Source organism: Gasterosteus aculeatus, chromosome 9 (genome assembly GCF_964276395.1).
Source record: "Gasterosteus aculeatus chromosome 9, fGasAcu3.hap1.1, whole genome shotgun sequence".
Lineage (NCBI taxonomy): Eukaryota > Metazoa > Chordata > Actinopteri > Perciformes > Gasterosteidae > Gasterosteus > Gasterosteus aculeatus.
Genome location: NC_135696.1, coordinates 7,411,424 through 7,433,778, shown reverse-complemented (window position 1 = coordinate 7,433,778; position 22,355 = coordinate 7,411,424). Strand labels below are relative to the sequence as shown.

The 22,355-nt window shown below is 46.5% G+C and overlaps 1 protein-coding gene across 1 annotated transcript in view; it reads left to right on the top strand.

Annotated features, from left to right (window-relative positions):
- Positions 1 to 14,021, top strand: part of LOC120825197 (BCL11 transcription factor A) — a 34,311-nt gene extending 20,290 nt beyond the window's left edge. Inside the window, exon 3 of the mRNA XM_040186673.2 lies at positions 8,633 to 14,021. Within this exon, the coding sequence (XP_040042607.2) occupies positions 8,633 to 10,602 (1,970 nt within the window). The 3' untranslated portion in view covers positions 10,603 to 14,021. The remainder of the gene's footprint in view (positions 1 to 8,632) is intronic.
- Positions 14,022 to 22,355: the final 8,334 nt, after the last annotated feature.

Below are 22,355 nucleotides of genomic sequence, written 5' to 3'. Positions count from 1 at the left end.
CTGTTATTGATGGCAAACTTTACCTGCAGGTATTAACTGGCTTGTGTCACTGGGAAAGGAGATGTTTGGGGCAAAACAACGTGTCATAAAGGCGAGGCCCTGGTTGGTATCACGCCTCTTTGTAGTCCTACCAGTTCTAGAGTCAACTTCTTGCACTGTGCAGAACAGTAATGAAATAAACATTCGTGGCTCACTGTGGATATCTGACCACTTCCCCGCGCTGCCTTGTCTGTTCGTGCTTCTTTGAAGGGGCTGAATTAGGGCTGAACAGGAGGGCTTTTTGCAATTTTAATAAGGATTTGGAAAGCGTCTGGGTTGAGAAGTGGCCCAGCAATATTATTTCTTTGATGAATAAATAATGGAAGGGGAATGTAGGGTTGGCTGAATGGATGTTGGTGGGGGAATTGCGTTCTCCATGTTAGTGGCTGTGTCCTTGTTACAGCATCAGGGAATGTCTCAGACCTGACTTGTTAAGACATTTCAGGTAATTTAACAAATTAATAAAAACGTAAAAGAAAAAAATGGTGAACTTGTGATACAATCGTCTTTCATCCAAGTCGGAACTGCGGTCCCCGCATGTCCAAGCATATCTTTCTCGACTCCCTACTTCTCAGTATCTAAGGAAATTGGATTTGTGAGCTGCAGCTGACCCTTAGATACCCCTTGATCCAAAGAGTCCGGCTATTGATGCTCCCTTAACCACTCGACCACCGTGTGCACAGTCACACACAGCAGATGGGACGCGTGTTAAACCCTCAGCCTCCACCGCTCCGGGCCACGGGACACTCCAACACACTGGCCCTCTTGTTTCAAAGTGCCATGTCCCTCCACGATGTCTTGAGGCTCGCATGCATAACGAACTGCTATGGTTGGCCCGAGCTCACATGCCCTGGTCCTCTCACCCTGGGGTGGTAGGGCAGGGTGAAAAATAACTACATGTTTATAACCGCCCTTGTTCACCAGCTAAATGACGGCCCATGCTTCAGAGCTTCTGGGGCTTTTGGGAGCGAGTTCAGAAACAAAGAATTTAGGTCCAGCTTGGTGGTTACTTTGTGTTTCTTAACAGTTCTCTACTTCCACTTAAATAACCGGTTATGACAATGGGGTGTTTTAGTAGTGATCCAGGTGCATTCGAAAGCCCAAACCCCAGAAACAAAGACCCCCCAATCCACTCCACCTCCGGCTCCGTTTGGAGATTAAGATAATGATGGAGTGTCTTTCCCTGTTTGGCCCGCTCTCATTTTCCTTTTGCTCTACGTGTCTCACTTTCTCTGGAAATATTATTTACAGTGACAGAGCACCCCCAGGCAAAGGTAGGAGGAGAAAAAGAAAAGAACTTGTACACACCGGCCTAATGGATTTTGAGATGTGCCCGGCACTAAATGAGTGGGCGGAGAAGATGAGAGGTGTACCGTGGCACAGGTGTTAAGGTACTGTGACTTTCAGCTGTTAGGGAAAGAACAATTTGGAGAAACAAATTGTGTGGGTATTTCAGAGTTAAAAAAAGAAAAAGGAGAGGGAGAAACTGTGTATGGTGGCCGGTGTAAGTGTGTGAGATTGTGAAAGACCCACTTTAACCTCTTTCAGTGCGGCCATCAGGGTGTTGAGGAAATAGCGTGATAGAAGGAGGAGTAACAAGGGAGCATGCAGGCTGCATGAGGGACGGAGAAAGAGAGAGAGGGTATGACTCTATCCTCCAGACAGGCTGGAGTGTTTACTCAGTCCAGACACACCGTGTGTGTGTGTGTGTGTGTGTGTGTCCGGACTTTCATGAGCTCAGAGATACCCTGACTGCAGGTCTGGGCCTGCAGATCAAGCAAAGTCACTTCCCATTCTTCCTATTCAACTTTTTTTCCCTCACTTGCTCACTGCTTTTTTGTTCATCCCCAGCTTTTGGTTGGATATTTCTTTTTACTTTACTGTTTTTGGCGCATTAGAGGATGTGAAAATCTTTGTCATAACTGAAGAGTTAAGTGGTGTTGTTAAGCACGCAATTAAGCACGATTGTTCATTCATACTGCTGCAACCTGCTGATGCTGGGAAGATACAAATTAAATAGATATATAACGAATCAAATCACGGCTTTTTATGAATTCCGATCCGCTGTTGATGAAACAACAAGATAAAACAGCATTGGTTTGAAACTTCCACAAGGTTATTATGTGTTCGTGTCTGAAATAGTTGATTTAAAGATGACAGTCCTGCCACACCAGTCTTATGAAGATGTCAGTCTGCAGTTTTTGCTTGAAATTATTTAATTCTTAACTCTGCATCCTGTGAAGTGTTAGTCACACTACGGCCTCAGCTGTGATTTGGTTCTTCATTTCCTTTGACATACAGTATGTAGTCGTTGTTTTCTGTGAGAATGTAACACCGACGGACATGCGGGCGTCTCGTGATTTCTGTTAGTGCCTCATGCTGCTCAGCCTTTTCACCAGCAAAGCTGTTGATTATCAGAGCTCTATAACGATGTGACTGAAATGTTTTCACTTCTTCACAGTCTTTTGTTTTCTGTCCAGCTCCTTGCACACGTGCCTTTATGAAAATGACCAAAGTGGGGGAACGGGGGGTACGGTCCGACGTAGGGCATTGTATGCTCCGGTGAAGCCAAATCACATTGTGGCAAATGGTATGCAGGCTCATAACGCGCTCCACTCATCCAACAGCCGCAGACTTACAGTTTTGACAGTGTCGAATGGCTGCCCCCCGGGGCCTTATCATCCATTGCTGCTTGCCTGCCTCCCTCTGCTGTTTCTGCTCTCCTGATGCTATCTAACTGGAGATTTATGCAGAAATGTGCAGCTAGTTGACCTCCCTCGTTCCCCTCCATCCTTTCTGCGGGGACGCCAGCCTGTCATAAGCTGAGCTATGCAGCGATAGTGAAGCGCAGGGTTCTGGCCCCATGTCTTACGGAGGCTTTCTTGTCCTTACGCTTCAAACTGGGATGAAGCTTGTACGGAAAGACGTTGACAGCCTGCATTTTGAAAATGAAGAAGAGAAAAAAAGTCTGTTTTTTGGCAGTCCATTGTAGTCCATTGAATTTTGTTTTATTATTTATTTTCCTCATTAGCCTATTTTGCTCTGTCCTCCTCGCTGAGCAGTAGTTTATTGAGACATATCTTTTATTTGACAGAACAATTTTCACATGTCCCCTCTGAAGTGCTCAGAGACTCCGCGCCCATCTGGGAGATTGCTCGAGTCCAAAAATACTCCTGCTTGATTAAGTCTTCTTATGTACCTGGATATGTGTGCTTAAACTGACACTTGGCAGTTTGCAGTTTCTTTGATTCATTTCTTTATTCTAATACCTACTCCGTTCAGCGCTGGCTTTTGTTGACGGCGGTTTGATCCTGCGAAGCGGATCCCAACTTAATAAATAATCTCCGCGGATGCTTACATAAGCGATGGTCCATTTAATTAGACTGGTTAAGCCTAGAAGCCCAGAGGTCTTTTCACGGTACCATTAGAGCTAGGATGAGAAACAACGGCGTGCGGCCTCCCACCGTCTCTCTTAAGCAGAGAGCAAATAATGATCTGCATCAGAGACACGGATTGCCGGGGCGATTATAAGGTCTGACGGACCTGGCCGCACCCAAGCACAAAGCCGCAATGGATGAATATATATACGCGGGGATAGAGACGCAAAGACACGGACACACGGACGTATGGATGGGTGGATGGGTGGTCAGTTCAAATGCAGTTCAACCGAGCAAAGATGAAAGGGAGTAAGGTTACGTAGGGAAACAGACAGGGTAGAGCGATGCTAATTCTAAAATGATTGTAGCAAGCGTAGTACATACTAATGTCCACACACACACACACACACACTCAGATGCAAGCATACATGGAAGTACAGAAATATGACCTCACTCACTAACAATGAGCATGCATGCTGACTAGAAACTCACACGCATGTAAAAGCGCATGCTTATGAAAAACACACTGGCAACGACGCACACTCACACGCAAACATATTGGTCTATTGTGCATGCGATGATTCACCATGATTGGGTGTCATCTGTCCAAAATGGATCCTTGCTGGCTAACATTCAGGAGAAGGGGAGAGAAATGGTCAGAAGCGCAAAAGCCACAGCCAGAAGATTACTTCATGCAAGAGATGTAGGCCATCAAAGACCACCGTGCAGCGTTATCTGGTGATCGCCATTCTTTCTTTTTCTGACTGCTTCACTCATGTCTACGTGTGTGATGTGTGACTCCAACACTAGAGCGGTGCAGGCCCCTGGTCCACAGGACACTTTAAAAAGTTGCGATTGGGTTCTGCTCTATTCCCTAGTCGTCTTTCCATTTGGTGCACAGCATTTCCTGCATCCGGCTTTGTCTCAGGAACAAGTGTTGGTCAAACAAGCCTTTTGTCTGTGGCCAGTGGCTAAGCAAACCACCACGAGTCTGGCCTGGGACAAAGAAGTGAGTGTATGAGCCCTGTTGTGTGTGTGTGTGTGTACGTGTGTCTTTGTGAGTGCAAGTACTGTCTGTGTGTGTGTCTGTGACATGGAACCACACAAACAGAGAGAGGTAGAGGAGTAGGGAGCGAGGTCAAGGCCAGCCAGCTGCTCTAATAGATATATTCACAAACAGATGCAAAAACTGATAAAACCCCTTCGGGCTATAACATGTATGAGACACCGATGAATGCAATGAAATAAAGCTGCTCTCACGCTCTACAGCCCCCGACGACGAGTGATTATAGTTCAATCCTTTTCCACTCAGACCTTCAAGTCAAGTGAAAGTCATGTACGACAGAATGGATTAAGGAGATGCAGGACACCACAGAACAGCTCTAATATATGCCTTGTAGAGCCTCCACAAGTTCCCCACCTTGTTCTTTAACTTGTCCTCTGCTGCTTCCCCCTTCGCCCCTGTCCAATTCCCGACTGTGAATACCCTAATGACATAAACAGAGTAGTAATCACATTAACGCCAGTTACGGCTGAGGCACTTAAGAGGCACTGCATTGACAACCCTCCGTCTTCCCAAGGCACTCACTCCAACACCTATAAACACTTATGAATATTGGCAAATACCCGCTATTTGCATAATCACTTTTCAGGTGCGTGTGACTGCGCCAGATAGCCAGGCAACCGATGGCTTTGGGAAATGGCGATGACATGGTGTGTCCCCCGTGTCTCCCGCCTCTGCGCCTCCCCTTCCCTCTTCCTCCTCTTGGAAGGCCTGAGAGCTAATCCTGTTAGCTTTTTCCTCCATTAGCTAAATGACCAATATCAGTGAGAGCTGCGTGGTCACACCAGGACGGCCTGAGTCTACCATCAGGCTTGGTGAAGGACAAAGCTAAAAAAAAAAAAACTGAGGTCAAGCCAAAGTCTGCAAGCTGTTTTGGATGTATGGCTGGAAAGTTTGAGAGTGTAGGGACACTTGATGGATGGTGGGTTCGATTGAGAGCTGGAGGGAGGATAGTTTTTTTCCTTAATGCATCTTTAACCAGTCAAGGTCATTGTTGTGGCTTTACTTTGTCCCGTGGGGACGAAAGGAGATGGGTTTGATATGGTTTCTCTGCGTGTGTGTGTGTGTGTGTGGTTCTTGAGGAGATTGCGTGTGAGACTTGATTTGGGGGTTGGGACACAAGCAGCAGAGCATTGCATGAGCAAAGTTTGCATTATGCCTCAGCCCTCTAGACCGCTTGTCTGTATTGGTTCGTCTGGGACAGTGAAGATGGTTTCAGCAGCGCAGGATGACCCGATCCGCCGTTCAAGGTGCCTTCTTTTCCCAACTGCCCGTGTGTCAGTTGATCCTTTGCTTTTGCTTTAGCCAGGGATCATATTCTCTTCCTGGTCCGTTAGACACTGGCCTCCCCCCTGCTTTGTGTTGTAACGTGCTGAAATGGCTTTGAAGGAGTTGTTAACGCCCCTCTCTTCTACTTTGACTGCTCTGCGTCTGTCTCTCTGTGCTCTGCCTCTTTAGTTCTTATATTTCTCTTTTTCTGCTCCTGATCCTCCTGCCATCTCGCTCTTCTCCTCGATGCTTTCTGCCCTCTCTCCCTCAAAGTCCCCTCTTTCAGCCCCTGCCATATAATGGCAGCTAAGGGGTTGTCAGTGTGGTTTCTCCTCTCTGCTGATCCTATTTCAAAGGGACCTGGAGATTCAGCATTAGCCCGAGCTCTCCTGCTCTCCACAGACTTAGAGTTAATGGAAGGAGAGAAAAACAGACGGACAGAGTGAGAGGGAGCTCTCCTTTATTCCATTAGAGGACAGACTCGTTTATAAGAGCATCCTTTCTCTCTCGCACCGTTCTCTACTCTTCTTACTTGCAAAGATAAAAAAAAAAAAGAACTCCCAACGGCGTCAAATGCCCTGTCGCAACGCCATTTTCTCCTTTTGAAAAGCCGTCTTTCCCTTTGACTACATCTGTCAGGCACAGTTGTGGGGTTATTTAGACGTCCTGTGCCATTGTTGTGAATCCGGACACGCTTTGGTGTGGCTTGTTGATGCCCATCAATGCGTCGACCGCCTGGATGGGAATAACAATTATTGTCACTGCTTGTGGGATGAGCACAGTTTGTCAAATGTCCACAGATGGCCCGTGATTGCATAGCACGAGATGTTACCCATACATAAGAAAATGGCTTGACTACCGCCTTTAAAGTGTTGTGGCCCTGGTGTCCTCCAGAGATGTGGGTGGGTTGTCATTAAGAAAGTCCCCTTCACGCCACACTTCTCTCTGTACTTCACTCTCGTCTCCTTTTCTTCACTCCCATGATCCCTCAATGCCGGCTTTCCTGTGACGGACACAGCTATCTCTTTGAGGAAAAAAAACGGCATTCAAGCCAACCCCCCAATCTCCGTATCTCGTCCTTCACAATAACAGATAATTTCATCTATTTTCCACATCATGCATATGCACTCTCTGCTCGCGCATTACGACAGGCAAGAGGAAGTGTGTGTAGGCTGCAAATCAAAGCAAAGCGAACAGGAGAGGCCAAGTTATTGCAGCCGCTTTACGAGGGATACGGGGCTTTCTATTTAAAGCCATTAAAACGCATGCATAGTCGTAGGAAACATACGTATAGCCAAAGCCGGTGTAATGGGCACATTTTATTTGTGCTTATGGGGGAGAGAGAGCAAAAACGTGTACGGGCAAATGGCTTTTTTATGATGGAAAAATTCCATAGCGGGTCAAAGCCCCTCGCAGGTGGCAGCAATTAACTGTAATTTTTGCAGATTGTAATGATCCATAATTTACCAGTATAACCCCTTTCCAACTCTTTTCAGTCAAGAGAAAAAGGTTTGCGAAGAGGTTTGATTGGGTGCACATTTCATGCCGCGTTCTGGTCTTTAAGTGAGATTGTTCGGAGGGGGGCACGGTGGCTGCTGACACACGAGATAGAAAGGAGAACCACAAAACACCAATCTGTTCCGTCTATGGCTCATCCACGACATCCCTCTTTTCGCTCAGGAGCCGTCTTCTCTTTCTGCCCCTTATTCACCCCTTTGTCTTTCTGGCACAGCGGGCTTAAAACATGCAAGACTGTCCTTCCACCATCTTAGGGATCGGATCGCTCATAGTCACAATCTCACACACACACACACGCAAACACCCATATATACACATGGCCCATCTTCCTCTCTCCTCTCCCTTGTTCTCCCTGTCTGGCACAGTATGGCCATGGTTTTGGGTTCAGAGTCTGCAAATGACTTCAGAAAATCTGCCCTCCAGTGAAAGAAAAAAAGAGAAGAAAGGATAAGACAGCCAAAAGATGAAAGAGGGAGCACATTTGCAAGTGGTGGATGCTTCTTGTTTTGCATATCTCTCACTTCTGCTTTCCCCTTCTTCTCCTTTTCTATTCACCTGAGAGGATTTAAATAAATCCATAAAGCATGAAAAATCAGAAATAGAAAAATAATGCATGAAATGCATTTTTATAGGTGCCTCCCCACCCACACGCAAACAGTCAAACACAATATCTACCCTTGCTTATTTTCCCTGGGAATGTGTGTTTTTGTGATAAGCGCTGGTACATTTTTTTCAAATGTGACCTCGTATTTGTATTCAGCATTAATATGCAGCATCAGAAACATGTCCCACTCTAGCCTTGCTAATTCTGTAAACATGGCATTGGAGGAGAGATGAGTGTGTTTAACGAGATTAGGCATGCGTTGTCAGGCAAATCGCCGGTCAGTGTGCAAGTGCTATTGAAAGTCAATTATGGTTTGAAATATTCTCATGCCCTCTCAACTGTGTAAATTGTGTACTAGCTGTCTGAGATATCTCTCATTATTGTTTAATTCATTTTCTTGTTAAGGTTACTGGAAGTGAATACTGGTTCCCAAAAATATATATAAGGCACATTTAATCCATCACATATGTTAGAGTACAGGAGTTCAGAATTTGTATTTGTTTAAAATTAGAATTAGTTTAGAATTAAGTTTCAGATGTGGTCTATTGTGAAAGATTTGTTCATAGTTTCCTACATAATCACAGTTGTTTTCAGTCCAGGAGTAAATGCTGGTTGTGACGGGGTTTTATTTTGAAATTTCATTTTTCAATCATATTTTACATTGTGTTACTCTTTTTAAATACAGTGATTCTACAGATAGATGTTTTCTCATAAAGTCAATTTAAAATGTGGCTCATCTCTCTGTGGTTTTTTTTCTGTCAGATAAAGATGAGCCCAGCAGTTACATCTGCACCACCTGTAAGCAGCCCTTCAGCAGTGCCTGGTTCCTGCTCCAGCACGCCCAGAACACCCACGGCTTCCGCATCTATCTGGAGAGCAAACCAGGTAGCCCCCTCACCCCCCGAGTGGCTGCAGCTCCTGGGATGGGGGGTGACTGTGCCTCCTCCCAGCCTCCCCTTCATGCTGTCCACTTGGCTGATGGCAGTCCATACAGCCTTCTGAGGATGCCGGGCTCCGGATCAGGCCGGGATTCAGCATCCACGCCCCGCGAAGGCCGTTACCCCCGGACGCCACCTGTGTTCAGCCCCCCGCCGCGCCATCACCTCAGCCCCGATGAACTGGCCCTGGCAACCCACCATCCCAGCGCCTTTGACAGGGTGATGAGGCTCAACTCGGTGCCACTCGAAGCCCCGCCAATGGACTTCTCTCGACGTCTACGAGAGCTGGCTGGGAATGCCACTGGGGCTTCCCCGCCTCTCTCCCCCAACAGGCCCAGCCCTATGCAACGGCTGCTGCAGCCATTCCAGCCAGGTTCAAAGCCTCCCTTTTCAGCTACGCCTCCCCTATCCACCTCTCAGTCGCCCTCTGGCTCACGCTCCACCCCTAATCCGCTGTCCAATGCGACCCAACCAGGCACACCTCTCAAGTCAAAGTCTTGTGAGTTCTGCGGGAAGACCTTCAAGTTCCAGAGCAACCTAATCGTTCACCGGCGAAGCCACACGGGGGAAAAGCCATTTAAGTGTCACTTGTGTAACCACGCCTGCACCCAGGCCAGCAAGCTGAAGCGACACATGAAAACGCACTGTCAGAGCAAGTCTTCGGTTCTTAATGCCAAGTCGGATGACGGCCTCTCGACTACAAGCTCCCCTGAACCTGGCACCAGTGACCTGATCGGCAGTGCCACGGATGCTCTCAAGTCAGTGGTGGCCAAGTTCAAGAGTGAGAACAATGGCCTGATGCCGGTCAATGGAGAAGAAGACGAGGGCGAGGAGGACGAGGAGGAAGAGGAGGAGGAGGAGGAGGAGGAAGAAGAGGAAGACGAAGAGGAAGAGGGGGAGGAGGAGGAGGAGGAAATTGAGACTAATCCCGGAGTCGAAGAAGAGGAGGAAAGGAGCGACTATCGCTTCAGCCTACGCCTCGAAGGGGCCCGCCACCACCAGAACAGCGAGGCCCTGCACCCGCACCGCAGGAGCTCGTCCCAGGAACCCGGTGATGAGGACTCCACTCTGGAGTTGGACCGGGCAGATGATGGGACCACAACCACCATCAACGGCCTGGGACCTCTGTCCACCGAAGGCCTGTCCAGGAAGCTGCTGAGGGGACGGGTCAGCCCCGGCTCCCTCAGTCCACTGTCCAAGCGCATCAAGGTGGAGAAGGACCTCGACGCCCACACTCCCACTATCCCAAACACGGAGAACGTCTACTCCCAGTGGCTAGCTGGCTACGCTGCCTCCCGACAACTCAAGGACCCCTTCATCAACTTCACAGGTGGGGACTCCAGACAATCGCCCTTCGCCTCCTCATCTGAGCACTCGTCGGAAAACGGCAGCTTGCGCTTCTCCACCCCTCCCGGCGAGCTGGACGGGGAACGCGCCGCTTCAGGCCGCAGCGGGGCCAGCACTCCGCACGGGAACGGCAGGCCGAACTCCAAGGACAGCCGCCGCAGCGACACCTGCGAGTATTGCGGCAAGGTGTTTAAGAACTGCAGCAACTTGACAGTGCATCGACGCAGTCACACTGGAGAGCGGCCCTACAAGTGTGAGCTGTGCAGCTACGCGTGCGCCCAGAGCTCAAAGCTCACTCGCCACATGAAGACCCACGGACAGATGGGCAAGGACGTGTACAAATGTGAAATCTGCCACATGCCTTTCAGTGTATACAGCACTCTGGAGAAACACATGAAGAAGTGGCACAGCGACCGCCCTCTGGCTAATGACATTAAGACTGAGTAGGCAAAGAGCAGCATGCCGGCGGCTCTCGCTCTCTCTCAGCTCCCCTGGCTAAAAAGCGACCCTGGCTAACTAGCCAATAAGTGAGGGGAAAGGACAACAGGGTTTGACACCAAGACACGGTACAGCCCTGTTATCACCCGCGACTGGAAAAAGCTGAATGCATGATCCATCCTATGGGCAATACTATTGCATCAAACGCAAAACTTTTTGAGCCTTTCTATTGTGCAATAATTTACACGTTTTGTATTTTTTGTAACTGGTCAGCATGCTCGGTGTGTTTTGGCTACTTAGAGAGAAAATTGTCCTTGGCTGGTGGGTTTGGTTGTACATGTGTTGCTGTTGATACTTTTGATTTCTTCAAGGTAAAAAAAAATAGTTAGTTATGAGAACCCATGCTGCATACAGTACATACTGTTTTACATATCATGTACAGTTAAGTGTTCAAACATGGTGGACAGTGTCATATTATCAAAACATCTAGACAAGCAGGGTCACACTTAAAACTGATCTTTGTGAAAGATTTTCCATGCAAGATTGAGATAAGATATATATAAATATATACATATAGAAATTGGACTGCCTATGAAACGCTAGGCACTAGCGCCATTAAATATTTCTTTGACAAACAGCAATGAAATTAACAATAAGGTGTAAAATGACAACTAAGAGTGCCTTGGATACTTTACCTGCATTAGTTAATCCTCCTTTTTGCTATAAGCTCGGAGTTTCAGCTATAGAAGATTACAGGACAATTTTGTGCACATATGAAATGAGCGGGTCCTTGCATCAAGCACCTGTACAGCCCTGTCTTTTGTGACTTAGCGGAGCATAAGGAACCAGCTGAAAAAAAAGAAAAGAAAAAAAAAAGATTATGTGTACCTCTGGTAAATCAATTATCTGCCTGACTCATGTATATTGTTATTCTCCAGATTATGATTCTGTTTACTGGCATGTTACATGCTAAAAAGGAGTATGTGTGTAGAATTTTGGGTTTAGGTGTTTTATGTTTTCCGGTACAAGTGTACCAAACCGAGGGGGTAGTCTGACGAGTTGTTTTAACCAACGTAATGCCCTTAATTTCCCAAAGTTTTTATTTTCTTTGAAAATTAAGAGTTTTGCGGGGTTTTTTTGTTTTTGTAAGTAGCGCAAAATGATGTTTCCTCAGTGTCAGCCTGGCGCGAGTGTAGCCAGCAGCCACTGGGAGACCACAGAGGGGGTTTTAGTTGTCCTAAGCAGATTTCGGGTGAGGGTGGTGGTTTGCGGCGGTTGTCGGAGGGTAACGGGGCGGGGAGTGGGTCTACCAGGTGTCTCTTCAATTCAAATGTTTATGTCCTTATAGCGCTTATTGTCTTTACCGCATTAGATCTTAGAAACCCTTAAGTAACCTGACACATTTTTCATCAATTCACTGGAAACGATCTCAAAAGGAAGTCAAAATCTAAATTGAAGAATCAGAATTTGGAAAAACTAATTAAACAAATTGTCCCATCCGCACAAGTCTTTGAAAGTAAAATTGTCACTGTGTCCTTTTCAGTTAACATACTCTTGACCTCATTGTGGTGGTTGCTTTTTTTTCTTCTTTTTTTTTTAATCTCCATCCCTTCATTGTTGATAATATAGCACTTGTCACTCTGCCTTGGATTCTGGATCTGTCTCTCTAATCGGAGTACAGTCGGTTGAGTATAAAACGAGGATCAGATTTCAGATCTGGGACTACCTACATGCACTGTTCAATTTTCCCAGTTTACAGTCGGACGCTCAAGGGAAAACTTGCTCTGCTATGCTGACAGATTAGTGTGGTGTCATTGCTTTGCATTAAACAGAAAAAAAAAGAGAAAAAAAAAGAGTTGAACTAGAAACTGTTGCCAGCCATGAATCCTCCCGAGGAACCGAACATCAGTCCGGCTCTTGGGGGTATCAATGCAGGAACCGCCATAAAAATATCCTGCTTCATACCAACTATAGAAATATACTTCTCAGTACAGAAAGGAAAAAAGTCTACAAATCTGATTTTGAAAAATTAAGTAAATTGTGTTTGTAAAGTAACACTTCAATGTCTTGAGGGGAGAATCTTATTTAAAGTTTTTTTTCAGTTTTTTTTTTATTATTGTTGTTTCTCTTTTCTGTCTTGGTGACATCTGGGACTTGATCACTATGTAATGAATTGTAATGAACCTGTCTCTCATATTTTTTGCCTTTACTATACACAAGTTTTCAGGTTGAACAAAAATTTGCATTGGGGAGAGATTTATGATATATGAATATATAGAGAGAACTTAAAACACATAGGAAAATGCACACTCATGTAAGTTCCTATGTTCAAACACATTTATGGTCTACTTTTTTCCTGTATTTAGAATGGTATTTGAAATTAATGTTCACTTAGTGTAGGCACTTATAGTATTTATGTTGGAGCCTGTATTTTTAACTGTTTTGCCTGTACTCTTTAAAGGTTTCAATGTACCCTTTTTTCTGTAGTGAAAAAAATCCCAACAAGCTGCCACCGTATATTTTCTTAATTTGGCAGGATAATATAGTGTGAATAATTTGTATGCTTGAAAATAAGTTTGTTTTTGAAAAATAAAATGTTGTGAAGTTCCCCCAAGGGTGAGAGGTCATGTAATGGCCTTTTCAGGCAGTCCCGCTGGAGTGACCACAATGAGGTAAAAACAGGTGGTTGTACATATCTTTTTAGTTTGTTTTATATATTTTTCTCTCCTGCCATTTTATATGCAGTAATACAAGCTATTGTTGGGTTTTCTCGGTAGCCAACTTTTTACTGTCCTTGAACATGTACCACCTAATAACATTCCAGCCGTTTTTGAAAAAGACCTTTTGTCATATGCAATCAATCCAGCATCAATCTCAAAAGCATTTTGTTTTTTTGCTACAGTTTCTTTGTCATTTTTTTTCCCCATTGCCAAAAGAACCGTGGTGCTTCATAATTTAAATATGGTACATCTCATATGCAAGGCATATTCTAAATAAATCATAGAAAAAAAAGTTTGGTACATGTTATCATTGCTAATGGGTTTTTGAGGTACATTTGAGTTTTCACCCTGATTCATCCTGTGTTCTGTATTTACTCTCAAGCTATTTGTTCTGAACTGAACTTGAAGTCGACCTACGGCATTGGTCGACATTATTTATTATGACGATACATACGCATGCTCTGTTCAGAACGGAGTCACGGCAAAACAAGTCAGTTAATATTTCTCCCTCCTGATGAATTGTGATGACTTAAATTCACTGCTTGGTGACCAAAGGTCATCGACGACATTCACGAGTTCTCTCTCGACTTACAGATTTGGTTGTTGCTATTTTTCAGTTACGGAGATGCCACTCTATTTTCAGCTGTTGTCTGCATTATTCTCTTCACAGCCATTTTGTCTTGAAAAAAATAAAAAGTATTACATACATATCTGAATTGTTTTTTTTTAAATTGTGTTCTGCATCCAGACTTTTTAACTAAGCAAGAGTATTCAGAACCACAATCACACACACACACACACACACACGCACAAATACACAGACAATTTAATAAATGTTACATAGCACTTAAATGCATCTAAGTGTAAGGATATATTGCACCCAGGTGTGTTTACATGGCTCAGCTTTAATCCGCCGTCAGGATGAAAGTTCACCAATATATCTCAGGTCCGAGGCTTTTGTCAGGTCAGCAATGTGCCTGTTATATCTCCAGAGACCATCTTCCTGTCTCTCCCATCTCCCCCCGCCTCCCTCTCTCCCTCCCTCCGTCTATTTTTTTCCCCCCCAGACCACACCGCTCTTTTTTTAAATGTTTTTCATTCCTTCATGTTTATTTCATTACGCTGCGTCTAACTTTACAGGTTGTCCCAGTGCCTATCTTTTCTCCCGACCTCTCCTCTCCGTGTTTCCTCCTCTCTCTGCCGAAGCACTGGAGGGCAACGTGACAGACTAATCGCTCTCCTTGTCCGAGCCCGCCGCTGTTTGCCCAGCAGGGCCAGATTAAAGTTCACAGATAGAGAGAGGTTCCTGCCCGGGCCAGGTGTTGACAGTTAAGATAAAGCAGAGTCGCAAGGAAGTGGAGGGGGTGGCAGGGTGGGTGTTGGCCCCAAGGAATTTTTTCTTAGCCTGTGTGTGTGTTCTTGCACATATACACGTGTATAATGTTCAGAGGGGTGGTCGCCCCCCCCCCCTTCACCCACCTCCCCTTTGTCTCCCATCTCCCAAGTTCAATGTCAAGAGAGCAACAATGCTCTCTCGCCCACGAATCCCGCCACCAAACAACGCGCGCATAGCGGACATACTTGTCCCGTAGCAGACTCTTGGCCCTTGCCTACCAGGCCCTGCCCCCACCCGTCTCCTTCTTGTGGAGACATATGTCCTAAACTTGTAAAGGCAACAGTCGGAATCGGGTGACTGAAAGGGGAGTTTTCCAAACGGTTGTCATGCTGAAAGTACAGCATAAAAAGACCTGTTGGAATAGTTTCGTTATCAAACTTAGAACAAGATGTTGACTTTTTTTTTTGTTACTACTATTTTGTTCATTTCTGGCACGTCTACAGAAGATCCACTGGCTCTGTGTAGACGGGTGAGGATTTATTAGTTCATTATGCTAATCAAAAGTAGTTCACAAACACTCTCTCTTGGAAAAGACAGGACCTCTCCTCCCTCTTTTGCTCTTCTTCCCCTATTTCACCTTTGTCTGTCCCGACTTGCTTGTGTGTTTAAGGCAGGGGAGGCCTCCCAGGCATAGCTGGGGAAATCCTGTCCAGGAGAGAGTCGGCGCATTGAATCAACTCTCTAATCCTGCTAATATGCCACTTCTCCCCGTCCGCTGCTCGCCTCCTATTCCTCCGCCTTCTTCCGTCTCGCTGAGGCTTCGGTCTGCGTCAACTGTCGGTGGATCGTCCCTCTGTACCTCCTCTATCCCTCCTTCCCTCTCTTCAGTCTTCAGTAACGCGCACTCTGCCATGCTTCGTTTCTTTGTCCGTTCCTCTTTCGCCAGTTCTTGCCTCTTTTTTCAGGCTCATTTTCCTTGGGCCCGAGCCCGTCCCTCGAGTGTCAGTGAGTAGAGGAAGGCTGAAGAGCAGAGATGGAGAGGCAGACTGCAGCTGTGCTGTGATGCAGTGAAGAGGGGGCCTCGTCCGGGGCTCCTTGGAACAATATAAAAGCACTAATCACCCAGGACAGCTGACACCCAGCGCCTCACACACACACACTGTGCTCCGCACACATATACACGCTCACAAAGATCTGAGGATTGCCAGTATAGGATGGAAGGAGATGAGCTCTGCCCAGACAAGACTTGCAGGCCTGGCTCGCCCAGAAAACAAAGTCTGTGTTTTGTCTATGGGCAGCAACGCTCGGGGGCTGAAAGTGCTTCCTTACAAACATGCGCATACGCCCAGCGGCTGTGCCTGTGCATGCACACACTCATACCTACTGTACAAAAGGCATGCAAGCACGCACACACACACAAAAACTTAAAAGGCAGTTAAGTGCACAGGAGTATACAGGAAAACTTCCCCTCGTGCACTTTTGTGCGCAGACACAGAATCAAACACACATGCTGATCCTGGAACACAAACCACATAATGGATTTGTGTGCATGCAGGCTCACACACACACACACACACACGTGCATATACAAAAGTGTCTTCGGGAATGTGACCTTTTCCCAAAAGCCTCCCTTTCCTGCCCCGGCCCCCCTCCCCCTCTGGCTGTGTGAAGACTGAAGGGGTCAAGGGTCAGGTTTTGGGGGGCTGGAGATTAGGTTTCACATGACTGAGCACCTTTGTTGGGGCAGGCCGGCAGAAAGGAAACATCTAGGGTAGCTGTGTCTGTCTGAGAAAAGAGAGAGGGGGGAGGGAAGGGAGAAAAGAGGGACAGAGGGATGGATCGAGGGACGAAGTTGAAGTTTGGTCTGGCTGAAGTTGAAGTGCATGAGCGAGGAGGGAGGTTTTGAGAACCATGAGGGATGGTAAGAAGAGATGGGGAAGACTGAGAAAATGCCACAATACGAAAGAGAAAACCTGAATAACCCACGTGCCCTGACCTTTAGCTTTGGTTGGCTTTCTCCGCCTCACCCTCTCTTAACTCTGTCTCCTTGTCTTTCCTTCTCTGGCCATGTGGCTTCTGTGTCGGGCTGTGGCCAGCCACTGTCCTCTGTGCCTGCTGGCTGCGTCGATCTGCCCCATGACCACACAGCGAGAAGAAAGCCCCAGCCAAAATAGTAAACTGGATCTCAGCAGAATCCCCCTTCCTCCTCCTCCTCCTCCTCCTCCTCCTCCTCCTCCTCCTCCTCCTTCGGCCTCACAACATCTGAGCCGCGGTCTGCCCGCTAGACAATATGTGCTGTAACTGGCAGTGAAAATCTTGGCAGAGACCCCGATTACCTCGCTTGTGAAGTATTGCTTTAAACGTCCGTGTATGTGATTTTTTTTTCTCCCCCCTTTTTCCTACCTCTCGGAGCTAGAGAGAAGGATTTTAACGACGTGCAACAGTTTCAACTAAATGAGTCACAGAGGTGGGACTGGTACTGCTGATGGCTTCCAGATAAGGTGAAAACTTTGACCCTGGAGTGAAAAAGAAGGACCGGGGCTGGGGGGGTTGAGGGGTAAGGAATGTCTTGAACACTGCGCTGACCATAATTGAGTGGACTCTCTTGGTTTCATGGTGCACGATCAGATATGAGCCTTAAGTTTTTGCCTTTATTACTGACCTTTGGGTTGTTTGGTGACGTTCCTAAAAACTCTATTGCATATTAGGCGTGTGTGTTTACACTGCGTACACTAACGCAAAAGCCTTGTGCTGGTCAGGGCGGTAGAAGAGGGGATGGTCCAAAGGTGAGGGAGGTGGGGCAGGAGAGGGGGAGTAGATTCCAGGGACCCACAGGTCTGATCTTCAACCATGGAGCGTCAAGATCCATGAGGTGCACCTTGCTAAAACCTTGGTTGGCAGCCGCTGCTGCAACATACTGTATGTCTGCACATGACTGGGTTAGTGTATGCTCACGGTCATAAGTCTGCTACATGCGTGTGTGTGTGTGTGTGTGTGTGTGTGCGTGTGTGTGTTCTTCAGGTGCAACGCCGGTGGCAGAATTTATACAACTAGCTAAACAGGATCATATTATCAGTGCCCTCTGACTTGTGTGCGCTTTCCAGTGCACCTGAACGTGTGTCTATGTGCATGTCAGCTGTGTGCTGTGCAGTGGGAGACAGTAGGGCGCCTGTTTACGGTCCTGTGAATAAAGAGCAAAGTTCATCCTCTGGCCTCTTTATGCCACAGTATTTCAGTGTCAATTATGGCCGGACACACGAGCAACTCAGCAAATACACCGTTTATAACTCATAAAGACTCATGACAGTTGGGCCGTTCACTTTGACTGATGTGTAACTGAAATGCTGTATGCAGAAATGGTTTGTTAGTTTCTATTTTGGTTTGGTTGGAAAAAATGATCCTGGCTTTGGCATAATTGCTTCTTTTCTCGTTCTTTTGTATTTACCTATGTTTATATGATCATTGTATTCTATATATATATGTGTGTGTGTGTGTGTGTGTGTACTTGTGTGTGTTGAAGGTGTGTATGGCAGCACTGACCCTCCCTGTCCGTGCCAGCAGAGCTCTCTGAGCTGCTCCAGCTGCTGAAGGGGTGACAGAGGCTAAGTTTGGCCGAGGCAGAAGGGTGAGAGGGCTTTGGAAGTTTCTGAGAACTGCCCCGCCACTCCCGCTTAATTCCTGAGGCCCAGGGGTCAAAGAGAGCGGGGGGGCGAGGGGGAAGGGAAGAGGGGCTGCAGGGCCACGGTCACATGCCTGACCTGCCAGACTGACCTTCTTACGCCATGCCTTCTTCTTTCTGCCAGCAGTATTTACAGTTGTCGTGTAAAGGCTTGTTTGTTCTAGATGTTTTACTCGGGATCTAAGAGTGTTTCCACAGAGAGAGTCAGCATTTTTCTGTCAAATCTTTGTTTGAAACTTCACAGTCCCTTCTCAGTTCTCATTCTTTCTTACGTTTCAGTCCCTTTCAGAAACATACGTCTTGAGAGTAGAAACTCTTTGTTTCCTGTTTTGGTCTTCAGTTAGTTGGTCCGGTTGACTCCAAGCTGCTTGGAGCAGTTGTAGGAGTGTGGCAGACTCTCTTGGACCAGGCAGCCTCTAATATTCTGGTCTTTATGGGGCCAACCGGTGGTCTTTGGTGCGGACACATTCATTGTGGGCCTCCTGTCCTACAAAGCGCTTGTCAGTCATTGTGCTGAACTTGTGTTGTTTCAATGCGGTGCTCGGCAGCACAGCTGTCGTCAAAGGACCCAAGGCCACTCTACCCTCGCCTGAAAGAAACAAACAAACAAAGCCGTAAAACAAGAAAATGAAAGACAAAAAAGGGTCACAAATAATGAGTTTACAAAAAACATCTTGTCAAATTGCACCTTGGGAGTCTGTCTTCAGAAAGACTGAGGAGTAAGAAGCTTCTGAGCGGACCTGGGGGCACAATGGGATTTGGCCCCTCCTGTGTTACTGTTCGCCAGGCCCTTTGGATGAACTTGTCTCCTTTCAGTTGGCGCTCTTAGGCCCAGGTGTGTCCTTGTGCGGGTGTGTGTGTGTGTGTGTGTGTGTGCCCACAGCAGTGACACGTCTTTGGCCCCAAGTGCTCCATTGAAAATAAGACGGAGAGCGAAGTGAATGAAAAGAGATAAAGTGCAAAACAAGGATGAGAGGAGGAATAAAAGAAGAGTGGCTTCCTTGCTTTTCAGGGCAAGGACAATGTTCCGGCCTTTCTCCCACGCTCCGTGCAACACTCTCTCTGCCCCCGTGGTCTACTGAGTGTCCGAGACCAGCAGTTTGTATTGAAAGGCATTCATTTTATGTTCTCTGTGCAGATTTGGAGTAAATATGCCAATCGTGGAGATACACTTTCAAATAAGTGGAGTGAAAATGAAAACAATAACATTTTCTTCCTTATCCGGCAAAATAAAAGTAAAAAAATTAATAATCAAGACTTTTTCCTGCTATTTTCATAATAGTTGTCATATTTCTGTATTACCCACATTTAGCACATTTGCCCCAATGTCACTAAATTAACACAAACGTTTTTGTTAATATTCAGAACTAATACTCTAACTAATACTGCCCATACTTCCCTAATATTGCAATCATCGTGTAAATCTCTTGGGTCCGGTAGCCAGCCAGCCGGCCAAGCAGCCATCCAGACAGGCCAGTGAATGGCTCGATGCCAAGGCCAATTGAGAGGTGCTGCCGTGGTGGAGAGCCAGAGGGGAGATGGTCATCCATTATTCATCACTAAGCCAAATAATCCCCAACAGAATTGGTCTGGTCTTGTCTAGCCCAACGATTGGGGAATGGATGTGATGGTCCGGGGGGCAAGAGGGGAGGTTTTTTTTGGGGTGGGATGGGGGGGGGGGGTTTAGTCAGATTTTTTTGGGAGGCCAAAAGGGGGTAGCAGGCTCTCTGTAAGCGGTGGGAGGGAGGTTCTTTGAGGATTAGATGCAAATATGTCTTTGATAGCTTTCACAGTCTGGGAGTCCCATTCTGTTTATGGATATTCATATTAAGTCTAATCTTTAGAAACAATCCCTGGCATGGAGGAGTGAGAATCTGGTGGGATATGTGTGGAGCAGAAAAGCAGCAGGGAGTTCTGGGGGATGGAGTGGACCTGAATGGGGTCTCCCTTGACCCGAATCAGGGGCAGGACCAGCAGATACCCACATGGGGGACCAGGTAAACACTTACCCTGTGTCTCATTCACTGGAAGGACCGATGTGTAAATAGGTAAACGCACTTAAGTACTTACAAACACACACACACACACACACAACCATACAAATTCTTGCACAGACACACGCACAAACAGCCAGACAAAGCGATCGCCACTTCATCAGTGTCACTGACAAACAACTTGTTCAGACACAATATAGCCTTCGCCTTCCCTCCCGCTCTTGTTTTCTCTCTTTGAGACTTATCTGTCCTTGACATGAGTCCATGTCCATGTTTTGTCTTAACATCTCTCCCTCCGGGCAGCTGCTCTCAAAACGGCAATCACACTGAAGTAGAAGAAGGAGGAGAAAAACAAGAAGGAATCAGTAGTCGTTGTGGTTTTAAAACACACACATAATTGACATTACGTTGCATTACAGGTCATTTAACTCACGCTTTTATCCAAAGCGACTTACATTGCATTTTTAACCTGTGGCTTTTTACACTTTTGCCCAGGGAGCAATTAGGGGTTAGATGCCTTGCTCAGGGACACTTCGACATGGGACATGGAGCAGCCTGGACTAAAACCGCCAACCTCGCGGTTCCCTGTGCACCCTCTGTACTCCACGCGCCACCGTCGACATTATGTAGACTGGTCTCTTTTTATCCATGCCAAGGCGCCGGGTGTGACTAGGGTTGAAGAAGTTGTTTTTGCTATCGGTGACCTTTCCGCCAGGTATCCCCTCAGCCCGTGTCTCATGCTCTCATTGTCTGTAGCTCTGTGAGGCCCAGTCAGTAAACCGTTCACATGTTACGCTCGAGAGTCGATGCGTGAGCGCAGATTTGGAGGGTTTGTCAGTGAGCTCCACACACTGTCTGCGAGGGGAAAACCCTGGCTAAAGTCGCGCAGCGTGAACTTGGCATTAACAGGTGAGCTGTAACATGACTTTGTCATGGTAATCTGTGAATAACTCATGCTGTATCACCATGTGTAGTATTGAATAAGAATAAAGGAGCAGTATTGGCAGCATTGAAAAGCCAATGTGCAGCCCCTGGTTATCAAGGTTTCCCATTCAGCATCTTCTTGACAAGACAGACTGTCTGATGGATGTTATCTAAGTAAATGCCTTCAGCTGATTATTTACTCTATGATGTATATGTTGTTAATGTGGGCCTCACAGCACAAAGGAATATAATGCACAATTGAACTTCTGCTCCTCGTGTATCATCGTTCATCAATGCTTCTTAATTGGACAACTTGCTCATTGCTGTGATTTATCATTAGTTTGTCAGTTCCTAACAACAAACACTTTCACCAAGGGAAAATAAGATTAAGTGGCATGTAATCAGTGGCACTTCAGTTAAAGACCACAAACTGGACAGTAGTTTATCTGGGAGTGTTTTGGCTAGAACATTACATTGTTTACCTGCAGTGTTGGCGGGTGTGACGCCAGAAATTAGACTAAGCAAATGCTAACTGGTCTTCTTTCCCTTGTGTCCTCGCTCTTTCACTTCAAACAATAAACAAGTAGTAATAAAAAGTAAAAATCGAATCAAATATAAATGTTATGTGCCTGTAACTTGCCTATTCAACATTGAAATAGCTTGACAGTTGACAGTAAAAAATGAAATGTAGCTTCATGTTTATCAATTGTGTCTCGCGTTGCGGTTGGAAAACGTGCTCAGTGTAACATCAAAGCACGAGTTTACCACCAAGGTCTCAACATTCTTCCACAGTCGCCATTCATCAGTTGGTGTCAAGGGGGTCCGAAGCTGCTCCGCGTGGATTGAATGTATCACTCCACGGGTTCGGCCTTGGGATAAACTTTGGTACTAGCTTTGTTGAGTACAACAGAAGTTACTTCAAACAAGTTCTGGACAAACCATCCACAGCCATGTAGTGGACCAGACACAGAAACTCCTCCTCCTCCTCCTCTCAGCAGGTCAGAGAGCAGAGGGTGAGGTGAGGGAGAAAAGGAAGAAGGGGAGGTTTTCATTCTCCTCCCCCACCCCAGCTGGGCCTGCGGTCGCCCCCCCCCCCCCGTCCTGGTAGT